Genomic DNA, 18,596 nt, shown 5'->3' with positions numbered 1-18,596 from the left:
GCCTGGGCACCTGTCTCCTACAATGGGATCTCAGCTATTCCTATAGTTTTGACATCTGTATCTGAACCCTCTGGCCCTGTGTAACTGTGTCATCCTATATTTCTAACTATAGGAATTTCAGTCGTCTATTGACATCTCAAATCAATCAGAAACACAAGTGAATCCATCACATCCCTCAAACAGCCAAACTCCCGAGCTATCTAGCCCCTCACTGTCCTACCCAAGAGATCTTGAAGCTGGCTCTGAAGAAGTGTAAAGGCCTCAGCATCTCTCAGGTAGCTCAAAAGTTTGAGCTGCTTGAAGTTGCAGGGATTATATAAGTCACCTACCCTGGTTTTTATTTGGAAAATAAAATGATCATACTTCTCAAGATAAGGAGCAGAGGATACAGTTGGGTTCCAAGTTATACTCAGTCCTTTCTGCAGGCCACTGTCTGCTACAGAGATGAATGAACATGGGCTGGAAGAGGGTAGATAATCCCATGGAGATATGAGTATTCAAGAGTGGGAGCCAGGAAGGAAGCAGGAGAAAAGGTGCCAGAAGGCATTGCTTTGGACACTTGGTACAACCATCTACTTTCCTTCAAGGGTGTTTGTGTGTCAGCAGTGGTGACGTTTCACACTGTTTGGTTGATCATTTTAGTAGTTTAAACAATAGTTCTAAGTTTGATGTTTGTACTAGCATTGTAGCTCTCTCCATTGGTGCTTCATTTACGACCTGAGCATCATGAGATCAGAAGATGTGTTGCAGCCTTCCCCCCAACAGCTAACCTTCCAGCATTCAGCACCTATGCAAAGACCCATTTCCCCCAGAGGCAACTGATGTGGGCAACCCGAGTGGCAGTAGAGAAAGCACAAGGTAAGGGCTGGGGCAACTCTGAAGCTACTTTAAAGGAGCAGGAGGGATGGCTGAGGGATAAGGACTCTTGCGGTGCAAGCCTAAGACTTGAGTCAGCACTAGCGGATCTAAAAATCCAAGTGTGGCAGATGCTTGTAACCCCAGAGATATGAGCGTTGTAACCCCGGAGATGTGAGGGTTGTGACTGCGGAGATGTGAGGGTTGTAACTCCAGAGATGTGGGGGTTGTAACTCCAGAGATGTGGGGGTTGTAACTCCAGAGATGTGCGGGCTGTGACCGTGGAGATGTGAGGGCTGTGACCGTGGAGATGTGAGTGTTGTAACCCCGGAGATGTGAGGGTTGTAACCCCGGAGATGTGAGGGTTGTAACCCCAGAGATGTGGGGGTTGTAACCCCGGAGATGTGAGGGTCGTAACCCTGGAGATGTGAGGGTTGTAACCCCAGAGATGTGAGGGACAGAGACAGGAGCGTTGATGGGGATTGCTAGCCACCAGTCAGCCTACCTCAAGGTTCAGTGAGAGACCCCATTTCAAAGAAATAAGACAGAGAAGGGTAAAGCAGGACACTAGACATCTTCCTCTGGCTTCCAGGACCATGCAGATACATACATATGTGCACTCACTTCATACACATGTACCACACCCATACAATATAAACATAGCAGTAATAAATTAGTACAAAGACGCCCTACACACCCTTCCTCCATTTCCCTTCAGGTGTCATGTTTTACATAACTCTAATACAGTACAAAATAAATTCCCTTGAATGGAATTTAAACTAAGTTACATCACTATTTCTAAGACTACCGGTTTGTATGAGTCCTGCCACTGCGACTCCCAAGACTATAATTTACAAAGGACCAAGCTGATGCCTAAATGCAAGCTCTCCTCCCTCTCACCATTTCCTAATTCTGCCCTTGCTTTCCCCTCATACATAATGGCCACCTTCTCTTAAGAGACAAAGAACATTCCCAATAACACATTGAGAACTACAGTTTGGGAACCTGGGGATTGTGTATGCTCTCAAGCCATTCCTATGCAGGTCTAATGTCCATCTGTGAGTGGGGTGATACCTGTATGGCCAATATGGGTGTGGATACACTGTTTTCAGAAGGAAGACTTTTTACACAGCTGGAGGGGATGGAGTCTGATTTTCAGAAACAGAGTGTGGTTAGATCTCCATTCTGAAACTTCAAATGTGTGACCTCCCCTCCCTCCGCAGCTCTCCCTCTTGTCCCCCAGAGAGGTCCTGTAGGAGAGGAGGGTGAAGATGGAGCTTCGGGCACAATGTTTTCCATCTCCACAAAGAGTAAAAACATCTCCCAATTTGAAGACTGTTCTTGAAGGGGTTTCTTTTGAGGTAATGGAGAGAGAAGGGTGGGCGTGGGAGGGGCTGGGGGGAACTGGGAACCTGATGAATTCACCAGCTTTCTAAACTCCAGCTTATGCCTTACATTGCAGCCTGAGGGACATCTTGAATTTCTACCCACAGTTCACTGCAGAAGACTTAGGCAGGTCTGTGGGTCCCTACCCTAGCAGGGATTGGGAGAAGGCTGATTTATACCCCCAGTTAAACACTTCTGAATTTAATTTGCTAGTAACTTACCCCTCCCTTACCTATAACACTGTATTTAATAATAAAGTCATTGGTTAAATCCCGCAGAAACTCCTTCTTACATCACCACACCGCAGCCAACCCCACGTGTCTAAGTCCCATTCACCCACACAGGACTCTGACAAGTTCCTGGATCTCCCGCCCTGGGCCTCCGGCTTGGAGGGAGCAGCTGCCAAGATCCAGCTCTCGGGAATGCCCCGCAATAATTCACGTGCCCCAAACGGTCAGAGCCTTTCCCTAGTGACTTGTGAGGCACCTGAACCCCTGAGATGTCTGAACCTCCCTCAGCCGAGGTCCGCCCAGGTGTCCTGAACAGGTGGGGACCTAGGCATAGAAAATGTGAAGAAGTAGCTACATTCTCCCTCCTCCCCGCGGAGACTCACAGCCAACCCTACTGGGGATGGAGAGCCTGGAGAGAGCACCCGGAAGGCATCTGGAGACCCACAGAAGGAAAACCACACAGGTTCCGTCTTCCCACTCGGTAGCAGCAACTACGCAGGGTGCCAGCAGGTGCCCGGGAGAGCAGAGCGGTTCCCTGGATTCCCAGACCCCCGAGATGCAGGCCCAGCCACCCCCCCCCCCCCAGCCCCGCGCCCCCCTCCCGACACACAGGAGGAGTGCGCTTCCTACCTGATCCTGTCCTTCTCTGCCCTTCGGAGTTCCTCATTTCTTTCCAGGACCTGGAGGATCTTCCTGGCTTCTTCCTCGTTTAGGAAACTGAAATCAAACCCCTGAGGAACTTTCGTCATTTTCTCTCCCGTGTGCGAGTTATGTGTACTTAAGCTCCTTGGCGCCTCCTGTTACAAAGCCATTTTTCAAGATAAAGAAGACTAGGTTTCCCGAACTTGATCCCATAGCCCATAATAGCTCCGCGCCTTTGAAAAGCTAAAACCACAAACCTAGGGACCGGCCCACACATACAGGGCTCCTTTTGACAACACCTTAATGACATGTTTCTCTCAACCTGTCCAACCGAGATGCGAACCGAGTGACTAAATGGGGAGAGGGAGCCAATCGCATCTGGGGGGGCGGGCCTTGTCGCGTCTCCTCCCTCCCCCTTCCTCCCACCCTCTATGTAACTTGTTAAGCAAACAAGCCTACATAATTCTGTCTCTAAGTGAGGCTTATCCTTAAGTGTTAGCCCCAAAATATTTGCTTGACTGTTGCTGTTGGCTGGAAGAAAGTGAGCTCGGCTAGTAGAAAGACAGAAGGAAAACGACTCATAACTAATCCTGTCTTTCCCTGCCTAAAAAAAGTTTGAGGGTTAGCAGCAGGGTTACCCTGTTTGAAAGACTAGGGAAGGCTAAACTTCCTCCAGGACCATTTGTCTCAGAGGGACTCATAGAAGGACCGGCACCAGGTTACCCGTAGAAGCGGATTCTTGCTACTGCCCTCACAAACACACTCCCACTGTCTCAGAGAAAGTCACGCTCAGACTTTGGTAAGCTAACAAATGAAAAACCCCGCTTAGATTATTCTAGAAGGCAGCCCCGAGGCCAAGGGTGTTAGAAAGCACCTGTGTCTAGAGCACATCGCAATCCTGTGCAACCATAGAAGTTGCTTTTCCTAGAAAGACAATTATTCTGTGATGAAATAAAGTCAGATATTTCCTAAGATGAGCATCCGTGTGCTTTTTTATTATTATAAATGCCTTTCCAGAAAACATGTTTCTTAACATGAAAACAATTTTGTCCAATGGACATGTTTGTTCCAACACCCTTAATTTAGTCCTTTCTGATGTGATGGTGATGGTTTCTAACATTTACAAGGTCTGTCCACACACACCATCTTTTCACGATAATAAACCCCCGTAAAAGAAAAACAAACAAAGCCATGAAGTAAAAAAAAAAAATGGCTGGTTTTGCCTCTGGCCCCTTGGCTTATTTTGATTATCACTGATGGCATGTTGGGACAACTACCCCTTGAGATGACTTTTTGTGGGTGTCTATTATCTGCATGAAGTGGGGATCCACTCTACACATCCATATTGTACAACACAGAGTTCTTTCATAAATCACCCCTATGTTAATGATGGTGGTTTTGAAATCTGTCACATACTGTTCAATTATTCTTGCATGTTTCTTTATTTATTTATTAGGTATACATACCGATTTTCTAATGTGGATAGTTGTGCCCCCCACCCCCAACTTTTTTTTTTAATCAGTGAACTAATTGCAGTTAAACTATTCTGGATCCTGTTTCATGAAGTTACTGTTTACACACTAAACAACATAGTCCTTTCCTCATAATCCCGTGAGGAACTTAGCATGAATAGAGATATAATTACTTAATAAAAAGAATCTCTTGGGCTTGAAAGCTGGTTTAGAGGTTAAAGCATTTGCTGTTCTTGCAGAGCACCTGGATCAAGCTCTACGCATCCACATTGGACAGCTCACAACCACCTGTAATTCCAGTGCCAGGGGGATCTGATGCCCCTGATATCCTTGGGCACCTGCGCTTACGTGCATGTATCTATACATTTATTAAAAACAGTTGAAGTATTAAAGTACCACTGAGCATACAAAAGAAATTAGTTTTAGCTAAATGGGTCAGTGCAGAGGATGTGGTGTTTGGGCTGAACCAGGAAGAGTAAGGTTTGAAGGAGAAAACGGACGGAGGTGGGAGAAGACATACGACTCTATTCTAGGCAAGGAGAACGGCAGTGGGTTAGATCACAGAAATGCACTCTCGGGATCTTCCCAGGTTCTCTCGGTTCCTCTGATCAATGGCCACTATGAGCACAAACTTTGAAGCTAAAAAGTACAGTAGTGTATACGAGAACTAGTAAGTACTTGATCTGCTTTGGCTAAAACATACATTTTCTTTCATTTTTGAAACAAGGTTTCACGTAGCCCAGGCTGGTCTCACAATCCCTGTAGCTGAGGTATGTAGCCAAGCATGGCCCTGAATATCTGCTGTTACTGCTGCTCCATGTTCCAAGGGCTGGGTTCATAGGCATGTACCTCTACACTCAGCCTAGAGCATACTTTCCCCAACTTTATTAAAGAAAAAAAAAAGCAATGGTGGTAAATCTCTAGAACACGGCCAATTTCCTGGGATTCCTCCCTCGAAAATGTGACATTTGATTTCCAAACACATGCCTATGCACATGGTTCCCCTCACACTAGGCAGGCGAGAAGCTGAAATCCTGATGTGCTCATCTTCCGACTTTCCCCAGTCTGTGGTCCGTCTTTGGGTCAGCAATGATTGCCTGAACAGCTACTATGGCTTCATTAATTTTCGTCTGCAGTTCTCTGAGCTCTTCTATGTGCAGCAATCGCAAGATCTGAGCAGCTTCGTTCAGAACTGCATCTCCTGTGTCAAAGCCAAGAATATGTTTGTCTAAAGCAACAGGTAAGCCCTCTTTCGTTTGATTGGCTTTAGCAACTGCATCCTGTGTTAGATGCTCCTGAACCAAAATGCGAATTGCCTTAAGCATTATCAAGTAATCATCATGACGCTGAATCTGAAGGAGGTTAGCCAGAGCCATGACACCAGCCTTAAAATCAGGATTATTTACATCCAGGTTGATCAATGGCTCTGCATTTTTGGCTGTGTTGTCATTACTTTTCCTGTTATCGGGTACTAAGTCCTTGTATTTTTCAGCATTATCTCCATATTCAAGTCTAACAGCTAAACCAAGAAGCCAGTCAATTGCTTCCTGTCGCTCCTGAATCTTGAAAGGACAGTTAACATCTCTTAGATACTTTTCGAAGAACTTGGGTCAGTCACTGCTGTGGATATTTCTCAGGTTATCTCTGTCTTCAATCTTGTAGTGTCTAATTTTCTGGTCTTCAAGTCAAACAATAAAGTTTCTAAATTCTGTTTCATCTTTGCAGTTGAAGCCTGCAGGGTTGTGGTAGTCCAGGGCCGTGAGTTTGAGTCGGAACATGGTTCCCACTGCTCGTGCTGGCCGCCCGGGCCTCTGCCGGGACACAAGAGAGCTAGAGCATACATTTTCAACAGGAGGAAAAACTTACCTTTTTATGTATAAGGCAAAGATATACACACAACACATAGGTAGATAAATATATCTATAATATTAGCATTTCATGAGGGGTGATTAGTTTTAAAAAGATTTCAGGAGGAACAGCAGTGAAAAGGTTTAGGGGCACTGGGCTACAGAGCACAGGAAGAATAAATAAGGCTAAGATCTGCTGCGAATGTTGTCCTAAGGAATATACTCTGTACTATATGAGCAGTGCAGAGCCAGCGCAGGTTTTGAGGGAGATGATGACACAGTTGGAACTGAGCTTTCGGAAGATGGCTTTGATGGCCAGAGACAAGGAAGAATAGGTAGAAGAAGAAAGACATATATGGAGTTTGAAGTACCTATAATTCATTCATGGGGAAATCAGTGCTCAGCAAGGACTGGATACCTTGAAGAAGGGATAGAGAAGTCATTTATTTAAATGTGATAGCCAAAACCTAGAGAGCAAACAGGATGGATTTAGTAAAGAGTGTGCAGGGACTAAGACTGAGCTTAGAACTTCATGACCAGCTCCATCATTGGCATCGAGTTATGTTTCGTCCTTCACTATGGCTCCAGAGGGCATACTATTGGGAAAGTTTTATTCTGGCATTTTATATCGAGAACTTTGGTGGAGGGGGCCGGCAGCGAGCTGCCCTGCAAACCACACGGATTGCTTAGAATGGCTTCATTGGGATTATGACCACAGGGCTTTAAAGGAAAGCTGGCTCTTACTCAACCAGCTGTGTGCAATCTTAGCATCTGGCAACCTTGGCAACCTCCTTTCCAGCCTTTCAGCTAAAGAGATACTCATCAGTTTGGATTTTAATACTAACAGCTGGATAGAAGAACAAACAATCTTTGGGAACCCCCCATGGTCTGTCTGTTCCAGGTTGTCAACCAAATCCCAACAGAAGGGTTCTTGATAACCGCTCAGCCAAGAGAAAAGCAGATCACATCACTTAATGGAATGTCTCAACTTTTGCCACTGCAAGTCCCTCTGACCCTGGTGGGCCACTGTGAAGTAACACTGGGGGCCAGGGAGACTTTTCTTCACCGTACTATCTTCTTTATCTACTTTGGCCCGTCTCCCTGCACAATCTCTTCCAGCAGATTACGGGGTGCGCTTGGTGGCAGCGCTCAGCTTAACAAGCAAATACATGTCAGCCTGAAAATAAGACATCGGTGTCGGGCCTTTATTAGTAATGAGGAGATGGAAGGCTGCGTGAACAGAGTTTGTGTAATCGTTCGCTTCAGTTTTCACCGTTCTGTTTGGTAACTGGCTTTACAAATCTAGATAGAAACTCCTGTCTTAGTCCCCCCCCCCCGCCGAGGCTCAGTCCTGCATCCACAGTTACAGAGTCACGATTCCGTGAAAAACACAGACCTCAAAACTCTCTAAACATTTACTCTTGTTTTTAACTTATAAGATGAAGATCATGACAGAACCAGTCATACAGGATTACTGTAAGAATTCAATGGTGACACAAAGCAACTAGCAGAGATAACACGTAGCTTGTATTTAATAAATGGCATCTATGAATAATGTTCTTTGGACACAGAGATGCCTACAATGTACAGAGCTTGAATCCCTGACTGTCAAAGCAGCAGTATTTGTTGGGTTGAGAAAAAAACTGGAAACCATAACACAGGAATGATACAGAAGATGTATCAGTTACTTTTCTTGCAGCTATAACTTAATGCCTGAGAAAAGTAACTCTGAAAGGAAGGGCTCATTTTGGCTCAGAGTGTGAGGCCTGTGGCAGCAGGGAAGATGTGCAGCGGTGGGTGTCACTAGCTGTGGCTATCAGAGCCCGCGGCAGCTGGGCACATTGCACCCACAGTTAGGAAGCCCTGAGCAATGCATGCTGGTGCACGCCGCTTGCTTTCTCATTTTTAATCATTCTGAGACTCCAGGCCTGTACGGCATGGAAGACCACGGTTAGAGTGGGATCTTCTCTCAGTCAAACCCTCTGGAAATGTCCTCACAGAGCCACCCACTTATTGTTTCTTCTGTGGTGCTAGATCCTGACAAGATGGCCATGAAGAGTCACTGTCACAGATGGAGATGCAGCGCTCGGGCTTACTGTTCTCGGTGGAGCTTAATGTAAGCATGTGGTGCAGTTCTGCAGGGTGGGGGCTTTTCCTGTCAACTCTTCCCAATCCGCCTCGAGGAAGAAGACCCGAGCGAGGCTTGCGCTGGGAGCAGACATCATTGGAGATGCTGTGTGGCAGAGATAATAGCTACCAAGTGCTCCCAGCTTTCTAATGGAGGAGCATCTCCCCATGAAAAGCATGCAGGAAAGAATGCACATTCTTACCACCCCAGTCAGATAACTTACTCCTCTTCCTACCCCGGAAAGGGACAAGTACCGGTCAGGCAGAGAGGTTCAGTGGGATTCCATTCATGGGAGTCCCCTCAGAAAAATGAAGGAGTGTTTATTCCCCATAATAATGTCCATCATGTATAAATGTAAGAATGCATAAAGGAACAAAACATTTCTTGGTTATTTAATGTTTATTTATTATTCACACGATGGTTTTATGTTTAGATTTTTTTAGAAATGGCATTATATGAAAGTGTTCCATAATGCATAATGTCCCTTGCATGACTGCATAGACTTCCCCAGGACAATGCAGTATCTTGGACCTCTGAGTAATATGAACTTCAATGAGGGATGCGTAAGGATGTCTGGGGCATTTAAGGAAGTCACTGAGGTCTGATGTGACAGATGGCATAAGTATGTCATCTGGGAACCCACAGCACTAGATGAAGTAAGAAGATAAGAGTTTCTCGCTCACTCAAGCCAGTTTGATAATCTGGTATTTAAATCTAAAAAAAATCCTACCTGGCATCCTTCCCTAAATCAAAACACTAGAAACCTGACAGAACCCAGGGCTGAGCAGCACATGCGTTTCTGTGTGGTCCAGTGTTCAACCTGTCATCATTCATGGTTCTTACTCTTCTCAAAAGACAAAGGAGGGAGACAATGGGCCTTGGGATTTATGCAAAGACCTAGAAAATAAACATTATATTTCCACATATTCTGGGAGAGCACTGTTACCTTGATAGCAGAACCTGAAAAAAATCAGCTCAGTAAACAGACATAAACCCAACAAATGTGTCACTGTCACCCCGGTGACCACAGATGTGCAGAAGGTTCAAAAGAACCAGAAAACAAAGGAAGGCAGAAGTACTTCAATGGCTAGTTTATTCCAGAAATACAAGGCCATTTCACCCTTGTGGAGGTAATGCCTATAATTCTAGCCCATAATTCTAGCACTCTCACAAGGCACTAGAAGAGCCAGAGTTCAAGGACAGCCTGGTCTATGTGAGCCCTTGTTTTCTCTTCTTCCCCCATAATTATGTTTAAATATTAACAAAATCCCAGAATTTACCCTGTCAGGAAATCAGAGTAAGAAAAGTCTGTGATCAAATCCTCCTTGTGAAATTCAAGAGGGTTTATGGCTAAAACTAACCTACCTTACTCTAAATTAGTACTAAGTGTGGTGGTGTATGCCTGTAGCCTCAGCACTTGGGAGATTAGGGAGAAGGGTCATGAATTTGATGTCAACCTGAGCTACACAGCAATATTTTGTCCAAAAACAGCACAAAGCAAAACAAAACAGAACCCAACCAACCAATCAAACAAAAATCCATCAGCCAACTAATTATCAACCAACCAACCAACCAATCAACCAACCAAGTAACCAGTCAATCAACCATCCAATCAATCAACCAACTACTAACCAACCAATCAACTAATCAACCAATTAACTAACCAATCAACCAAACAACTAACCCTAGTAAGACCTTAGTAAAGTGGGATTATAAAGCTTTTACTTTGCATGATATAGAGTTAGTTTGTTTCAGTTATTAGCAATGTCATAACTAATAGTGATTAATTAAAGATATACTAAAGATATGTTAAAGAGATATACTAGTATGTGTATAGCCTCATACTGTTGTGGTTCTGTTTCTATAGTAAAAAGAAAAGCAAAAGTTATAATTCTCAGAAGAGAAAATTGATTAGACATGCAAATTAGGAGCTTAGAAAAAAAACAAAGAAATCAACTTAAAAACTATTAGACTTGCTAGGTAACAGTAATATGCCTGTAATCCCAGCATCTGGAAGGCTGAGGCAGGAGGATCAGGAGTTCAGAGCTAGACTCAGCTACACAGCAGGTCTGAATCCAGCCTGGGGCTACCTGAGACCCTGTCTCAAACATGCACGAACAAATAAACTATTTGAATGGCCAAATGATTAGAACCAAGAAGAGACACACAATTGGCCAGAGTTGGCTCGATGAATAAGTAAGTATTTGTGAGTATCTGTCTGTTGGGAAAAGTTCTGGAAATTCTGCAGCAGTGATAGCCTTCTCAAGAACATTGTTTACTTTCTAATGTGAAGAGGTTAAAAAGACAACAACATAAGTTTGGAGATGATAAGTATGATGAGCCAAATAAACTGGGTAGTGGGTGGGAGGGGTGGTGAGAGGCAGGAAGGTGATGATAAGATGCCACTTGAGTCGAAAGTAAAGGATGAGAAGCCAGACTTGACCTGGGAAAGGACAGTAAACGCATGTCCTCCAAGGGACATAGGGTTGAAGGAACGTGGGTAAGGTGTAGACAGGTGCTGTCTCTGCTGTCTACGTCACCTTCATGCAAGATATAATCCACTGCCCTAGATACTGTGGCTTAGGGACTAAGGGCCTCAACTATCATACGTCAGGCCTTATGCCAGGTTCCTGGAACACAGAATTATGAGACACCCAACAGCTGTCCTCATCACGTGTGCCCTCCTGGAGGAATGGATAGACCATATATGTTCTAAGTGTGATTAGTGACATGAAGAAAACTAACGAGGCAAAATGGCAGAGAAGTCCTGGGAGGAGGCAAGGACACTCCTTACATGGAGTGGCCAGGAAGGCAACTCTGAACAGACAAGCAAGTGGCTGTATAAAGGATATCTGGATCCAGCCTGGAGACAACCAGGAGAAAGACTTTTTAAGAAGAGGTAAGCATCTAGACACCTCGGCAGAATAGAGATGAGCATGCTCTAGGCTAATGTTTATAGACCTTGGTAAACAAACATCAAAGAATACTGGAGACACACACAGGAACCTGATAAGACAAGGAAGCAAGGCTGGAGAGATTATATCTTGTCTCAAGGGCCTGGGCTTGGAGCTAGGAGTCTGTGTTCTAACTCTAGATGTATGACTGGGCTGACAATCTCACCTCCTCCCAGGAAAGGGTAATGATAGAGCCCACCTCAGAAGGTTGTGGAATGAATCACATGATACAGGCAAAAGGGGAGAGGAGGAGAGAAGGGATAGGAATAATAGGAGGTGGTGGGGGAGAAGAGAGGGATGGGAGAGGAGAAGAGAGGGACATGAGGGAGAGAATGCTTCTCCCCAGGCAGGTGGCCAACTGGATTCTGTTCCACCGTCCCTCACACTGTTCCCTCCACCTTGCCAATTCTGGGACAGGGAAGGATCTCTAGACACATCTTCTCTGACTCCAAGCAGGAAGAACTCTCACCTCTGAGAGTAACTCACCCTAAATCATTTGTGATGCTGGGGTTAAAATTGTTTTAAATAGAAGTTATAGTATGATACCAACACTGTAAAAGAAAAAGGAGGTATAACCACACCTAACTAAAGACTGCTCCATGTTTGAATATCACCCTGACGTTCTCCACAGGGCTGCATGTGGGCGTATGTGTAAAGACTGTTTCCATATTTGACTATCACCCTGATATTCTCCACAGGGCTGTATGTGGGCGTGTGTGTGTCTGTGTTATCCCTGTGTGTGTGCAGTGTGGGAGATGGAATGTTCCATTTTCCTTTCCCCATACACCGTGATCAACAGCCTCTTTGCAGACTCTAATTAACTGGATCATTGCAATTAAGGTACCACTTCCCTCTAATCTCATGGTGGCTCAAGCTAAGCCAGAAGTTTTCCTCATTGTGCACTTTAAAGAGAGTTTGCTAGTAGAGTTGAATATTTTCTCATTTTGATGAAAAGTAAAAGCAAGGTTTAAAACTACATAAAAATATCATCTGGTTGATGTGATTAACGCAGTACCGGAACTGTGCATAGCTGTAGCTGTAGTCACAGCTGAACACCTGCAGGCTGAGCAGTCAAAGGGGGCAGGCATTGAGCAAGTCTTTTTATACCACTACTGAAAACCTCTGTAGAGTTCCCAGTTTAGATGGATTTAAATGTTTTAAAACTTCATAGAGAGTGGTGCATTTTATTTTAATGTGTGTGTGTGTGTGCGCACACGAGCATGTGAACATACACACATGTATGTGTGCACATTCCATTTCACGCATGTGGCAAGCACCCTTACAAGCCTATTTTTGAGAACTTGAAAGTGGTTTACAGAAACAGGTTCTTTTTGTTTGTTTGCTTGTTTTTTTTTTTCTTTGACAGGGTTTCGCTGTGGAACAGACCTAGCTGTTCTGGAACTAGATCTTATAGACCAGGCTGGCCTCAAACTCATTGAGATCCACCTGCCTCTACCTTTCTAGTACTGGGATTAAAGGTGTGCTCCACTACCATCCGACTCAGAAACAGATTTTTAAAAAAATGTTTTGCTACTCATCCCAAACCAGCCTTGAACTTATAGCAACCCTGCTGTCTCAGATTCCCCAGTGCTGGGATTACAGGCAGGTGTCACCATGCCCAGGCTGAATTTAAATTATTGATATTTTTCAAAGTGCCTAGTACCTAACTAGCATTCTATGGTCTCCATTCTTGGAGCATTTTTCCTTCTGGAGATTGAGCCTGCTTCCGTGTCTTATTAGAAGACAGTGAACCCTGACACACTGTGTGTGTTTCAGCTTACACCTTGCAAATAAATCTTTTGTTTGAGTTTGGATCATCTGCTCATCATTTAAAGAGAGCAGGGCAAGCAAGAGACCCCCCTTCCATGGAGTAGAGCAAAGAATGGCAAGCTTGTTCTCGACGAGACTATAGGGTTTGAGGTAGCTCTCGACTATAGAGTTCTAGGTAGCTCTCGACTGTAGAGTTCTAGGTAGCTCTCGACAAGACTATAGAGTTCTAGGTAGCTCTTAACAAGACTATAGAGTTCTAGGTAGCTCTCGACAAGACTATAGAGTTCTAGGTAGCTCTCGACAAGACTATAGAGTTCTAGGTAGCTCTTGACAAGACTATAGAGTTCTAGGTAGCTCTCGACAAGACTATAGAGTTCTAGGTAGCTCTCGACAAGACTATAGAGTTCTAGGTAGCTAACTTCTCCAACAATCACAGCTTCTATTTGTTCGCAATAGACTGTCAACCCATTAAGTTTGCCTTTGCTCTCATGAGGCTGCCACCTGCCTAACTTGGAATGTAGGGAGCTAGTGGGAAGAGAGGACCATGCCCCATGCTGCTTCCAAACTGCATATAGAGAAAGGGAGAGGTGGAGGGCCGTGAAAGGAAGTATTAACTTAGAAGATGAAACCCAGGTCCTTTCAGGTGAAAGGAATGTCCTCCCAGGAAGAAAGGAGTGGAGTGAAATTGAATGCTGTCTTCCTTTTCACATTTGTAGCCTTCTCATCGGTCTCAACAGTATCTTTGCAACCTCCAATTAGCTGGATCATTGCAATTAATTAATATGCCACTTCCATCTCATCAAGCATTGACTAACACTAACCTGGAAGGCTTTTACCTCCCTGTGACTTTTTCTTTAATATGGTGTCTTATGTAGACTGGCCTGAGCATTACGTGTCTGAAGACAACCTTGTGCTTCCTGAACGCTGTGCCTAGGAATCAAACCCAGGACTACCTGTACACTAGGCAAGCCCTCTACCAATGGAGCCACATCCCAGCCTTGTCTGTGATTTCTAAATCAATCTACATGGACATTCTCCTTTTCATTTACGAGTCTAGATCTTAAACTAGGTCCAGTTACTGTTGATTTGATGTGACCAGAGCCAAGATTGGAGTTCTTCAATACTATGGAATGTGTGTAGGCAAATCCCTATTTCCAATTGAATAGGGTTGGACAGTTGTGTTTCTTATTCCAAAGGTGATGTATCATCAGGTCTGTGCTCTGGTCTCCCTTTACTGATCAAGACCCCTATAACGTAGCCTGGAAGGATTCTAAGTCCTTGCTTTTGCTCCCTTGTTTATCTTGTTCCTCGTTTCTTCTGATTCAAGAGGCAAGCTTCACACACACTTGAACTGTACACATGTCCCGGTCTTCACATCACCTGTTTTATGGCATTACCTGTCTTCCTTTGCTAAACATGCTGTTTCACATTGTTGGTGGTTTAGTGTCAACTGACAATTTGGATGACACATACAATGTAAGCCCTAAAGATGAGCTTGTGGAGCCACAAGAATGACCAGTAAAGGGGGTGAGGTGGGGGGCTTCCCCAGGGAGGAGAAAATTCCTGCCAAACACAAAAACACGCCAAATGCACTCCCTGTCCCTGGCGTAGACTGTCTTCTATAACTGTTGATTTAAGAATGTTTATTTATTTTTAACGTATGAATGAGTTTATGTGCGTCATCTGTGTGCACATGCAGTGGATGCCAGAAGAAGGTGTCAGATCCCTTGGAGGCAGAGGATTTCTTTGGGGAATTTATTCTCTATTCCCACTGCGAGATCTGGGAATTGAACTCCGACTCTCAAGCTTGCAAGACGAACACATTCACAGGCTGAGCCATTTCTGGGACCGTGTTCATTTTTTTTTTCAAATTTTTTATTTACTTATGTGTGTGTGATTATGGATCTGTGCGTGTGGGCATACCAGTGCCACAGCACTCTTGTGGAACTCAGGGGACAACTTAAGACTGTTGAGTCTCTCTTTCTACCACGTGGGCCTGGAGATTGAACTCAGGTCAGCAGGCCTGGCCACAAGCACCTTTATCTCCTGAGTCATCTTGCCAGCCCCCAAGCCTTCACTTTAAGCACAAATGAACTGGAATCGACTCATTTCTAGGCCTTGCTAAACCCCATTAAGTTAATTATTGTGTTGATGAAAGTTTGCTGGTGCCTTAATGAACTTGGTTATACTTCCGATGGGTACAAGATATGTGTCATTCCAGACATTCTTCTGGTCCAGGAGTTGACCAGACAAACTTGAAAATTAATAACATATCTTGACTAGTAGTCACAAGGGAGAAAAATGCACCTAACACATCCAGAGATCCAAACTAGGAGGGGTTTCCCCAAGATTGACTCAGAAACAGTCATGGAAATTTACAGCCACACGAGGCCCAGTCCAAGCCTATAAACAAGGATTTATACAGTAAAAGAGGCCCTTCTCCTTCTGGCCTTAAGTATTGGAATGCAATCAGTTTTTTTCCCTTCAGTGCTGTACTATACCTGGTACATGGAATCAGAGGTGAACTACTGAAAGAGGAAGAGGGCAGGAGGGGGAGGAGGTGGGGTGTGGGGCTGCAGAAAAGTGTTCAACAAGAAAAAGTGTTATGAAAATGCCCCCGACCGAAGAAAGGATAAGGAAAATGTGGTACATTTACACAATGGAGTATTACACAGCAGAAAAAAATAAGGACATCTTGAATTTTGCGGGAAAATGGATGGAGCTAGAAAATATTAATTTGAGTGAGGTAACCGAGACACAGAAAGACAATTATCACATGTACTCGCTCATAGGTGGTTTTTAAACATAAAGCAAAGAAAGCCAGCCTACAAACCACAATCCCAGAGAACTTAGACAACAATGCAGACACTAAGAGAGGCTTACATAAATCTAATATACATGGGATGTAGAAAAAGACAAGATCTCCTGAATTGGGAGCATGGGGACTTTGGGGGAGAGCTGAAGGGGACAGGGAGAGTCAGGGAGGGGAGCAGAAAAAAGTGTAGAACTCAATAAAAATCAATAAAAAAAGAAAATGCCCATTACTTAGCATACTGATTGAAAAACAATTTTAAAAGTTACATTCTACTATCTCTAGATTTTAGATAAGATGATGACGAAAGTTACGGAAACTTCAATCATTTTCCCATTTGTATAAATATTTGGACACAGAATCATAGATTCTCTATGCATCTTTCCTGTTGGCCTTTACAGGGTAGTAGATAGCAATGATCCAGCGAGCCCTTTAAAGTCTTCTTCCCTCCTGGGGAAATGGAAATAGCCTGAGATGCCGCCTGCATCCTGCATCTGTTTCCAAGGCAGTCATTTATCCACCGATTTCTCTAGATGAATAGACACTTTTTGTTCATTCTTTCATTCCACAGACACGCACTGGGCTTCTTGGTTTCTTTCTTCTAATTCTAGCTTTATTTTCATTTCCTCCAAACTCCTGCCTTGATCACTTTAAACAACTTTTTACCTTTATTGCCTACACCTCCTTTCTTGAAGAGTGTCTTCTATATAGATTTAGGCTATCTAGAAGTTTTCTAGAAATATGGTTTTCTTGGACTAGGAAGGTTTTCTCCCATGTAATGCATTATATTCTCACTTCCGTGAAAATATATTTAACATAAAATGGACTATATTGGAGCAGTAGGATGAAAAAAAAATAGAAATCTAGCACAGATTACAAACACTATGTAAATCATATATAAGTTCCAAAGTTAGTTTAAAATCATTTTACATGTGTTATTCGGTTTTCATTTGGAGGTACTTAAACTGTTTTGGAACTGGGCAGAAGTGAAAGTCAAGCCACCTTGTGAGTACTCTAAATGTTATTGGACATTCTACTTAAAAAGAATTAATTATGGAAACGGAGTTATACGCTAATAAAATTGTTTTGATTGCATTTCATCATTTTGTCCCTGTTGATAAAACTATAAACCTTTCCCAGCTGGTTGCATACAGAACTGTCCACTATAACCTCGGTGCACCAAACATCCCACTGCCATTTACTCAGTCTTCCCAAAATAGGAAGCATGGACTGAGTTCATCAGGGCAGGATCAAGGCCAGAGCATGGCAAACGCTCGTAAGTCACAGCCGTTCTGTTCCCAATTACAGCCCGCTTGCTCCACATGAGTCTGAGTGCGGTAACAGCTGGGGTTTCCGCATGTGGGTGGAAGGCACACCTAATAAGCTCTGATAGCCACAAGGAACAAGACTTCCTTGTGGGCTGACCTGGAGGAAGCAAAGGCTGTCTCTCTAGGATCACAGATACAGATTTCAGAGAAAGGCAGAAGATGGCTGGGCTCTCAAAGGATGCTGGGAAGCCTTCAGGCCTTTATTCATGCAAGAATAGACGTTACAGGTGGCTATATACAGTACCTGGTGACTAGATCAGAAGGGACATTCTGGTAACAGTCAACCTGATTTTGATTTTTGGAAAGAGAATTATTTTCCATGAAAAAAAAAAGGTGGGGCTGACCCTATTTGCTAATTAAGGAAAATCTCTTTCTTTTCAATTCATCCTGCCTCATTTCTGAGCTCTTTGTGTTTTCTATCTTGACCTTGGGTATACTACTATTGAAAATCAGAACTGAGAGGGTCTGTTCTGTGAGTCCTGGCTTACTGATGACAGGGTGGGACTATCGAGAAGAGGACTTCAGTTCAGGAACAGAATACTGAAGCGAGATGGCTAGGACAGTGGCGCACATGTGGACACAGAAGAGATGGAGAATGCCGACCGCTGAGGGGCTTGAGACCCCGCGATCACCGGTCAGTTGGTAATACAAGAAACCACCACTCTCTGTGGTCAAAGAGGAAAATCAGAATCAGGCAAAATCGATTTTAGACTAAATGGAGAGGAAAAAAATTTCAAATAAAGGTCTTTAAGTATATAAACAATTATATATAATGAAGCAGATTTGGGGAAATCACAAAATAACCAAGTTAGATAATTGACCGAGCTGGATGGAACAACATCACTGGGACAGACTTTAAAAAGAGGTCACTCAACAAGAAAGCCATTTCCCAAGAGTGGGATAACAGGGAATGATGGTCTCAGAAGGTGGGAGGGGAATCTCTGGGAGGAGGATCCTCGGCCACTCATCCCCCAAGTTCCAGGTGGAAGTGGGGTGTGGTGGTGAGGCGCCATGACAAAGACGTCTGGGTTGAGAAACTTTCCCTGCCATGGTTTCAGGGCTATTGGTCAGGAAAGCAGTGACCCTGCTGTGAGGCCCTCCCGGCAGCATTTCAGTGGTTGAGCAGTACTGAAATATTCAGGGACTGGGAAACAATTCACAGAGCTGAGATG

The 18,596-nt window shown here is 44.1% G+C and overlaps 1 protein-coding gene and 1 pseudogene across 1 annotated transcript in view; both read right to left on the bottom strand.

Annotated features, from left to right (window-relative positions):
- The window catches only part of Exph5 (exophilin 5), a 73,692-nt gene extending 70,243 nt beyond the window's left edge, over positions 1-3,449 (bottom strand). Inside the window, exon 1 of the mRNA XM_087905662.1 lies at positions 3,102-3,449. Within this exon, the coding sequence (XP_087761788.1) occupies positions 3,102-3,220 (119 nt within the window). The 5' untranslated portion in view covers positions 3,221-3,449. The remainder of the gene's footprint in view (positions 1-3,101) is intronic.
- A 1,993-nt stretch (positions 3,450-5,442) lies between these two features.
- Positions 5,443-6,378, bottom strand: LOC148122341 (tRNA-splicing ligase complex subunit RTRAF pseudogene; annotated as a pseudogene).
- Between the last annotated feature and the right edge of the window lie 12,218 nt (positions 6,379-18,596).

This window comes from Myodes glareolus, chromosome 4 (genome assembly GCF_982192425.1).
Source record: "Myodes glareolus chromosome 4, mMyoGla1.1, whole genome shotgun sequence".
Classification (NCBI taxonomy): domain Eukaryota; kingdom Metazoa; phylum Chordata; class Mammalia; order Rodentia; family Cricetidae; genus Myodes; species Myodes glareolus.
The sequence above is the reverse complement of the archived record's forward strand: the minus strand, read 5'-3'. Positions and strand labels throughout refer to the sequence as shown.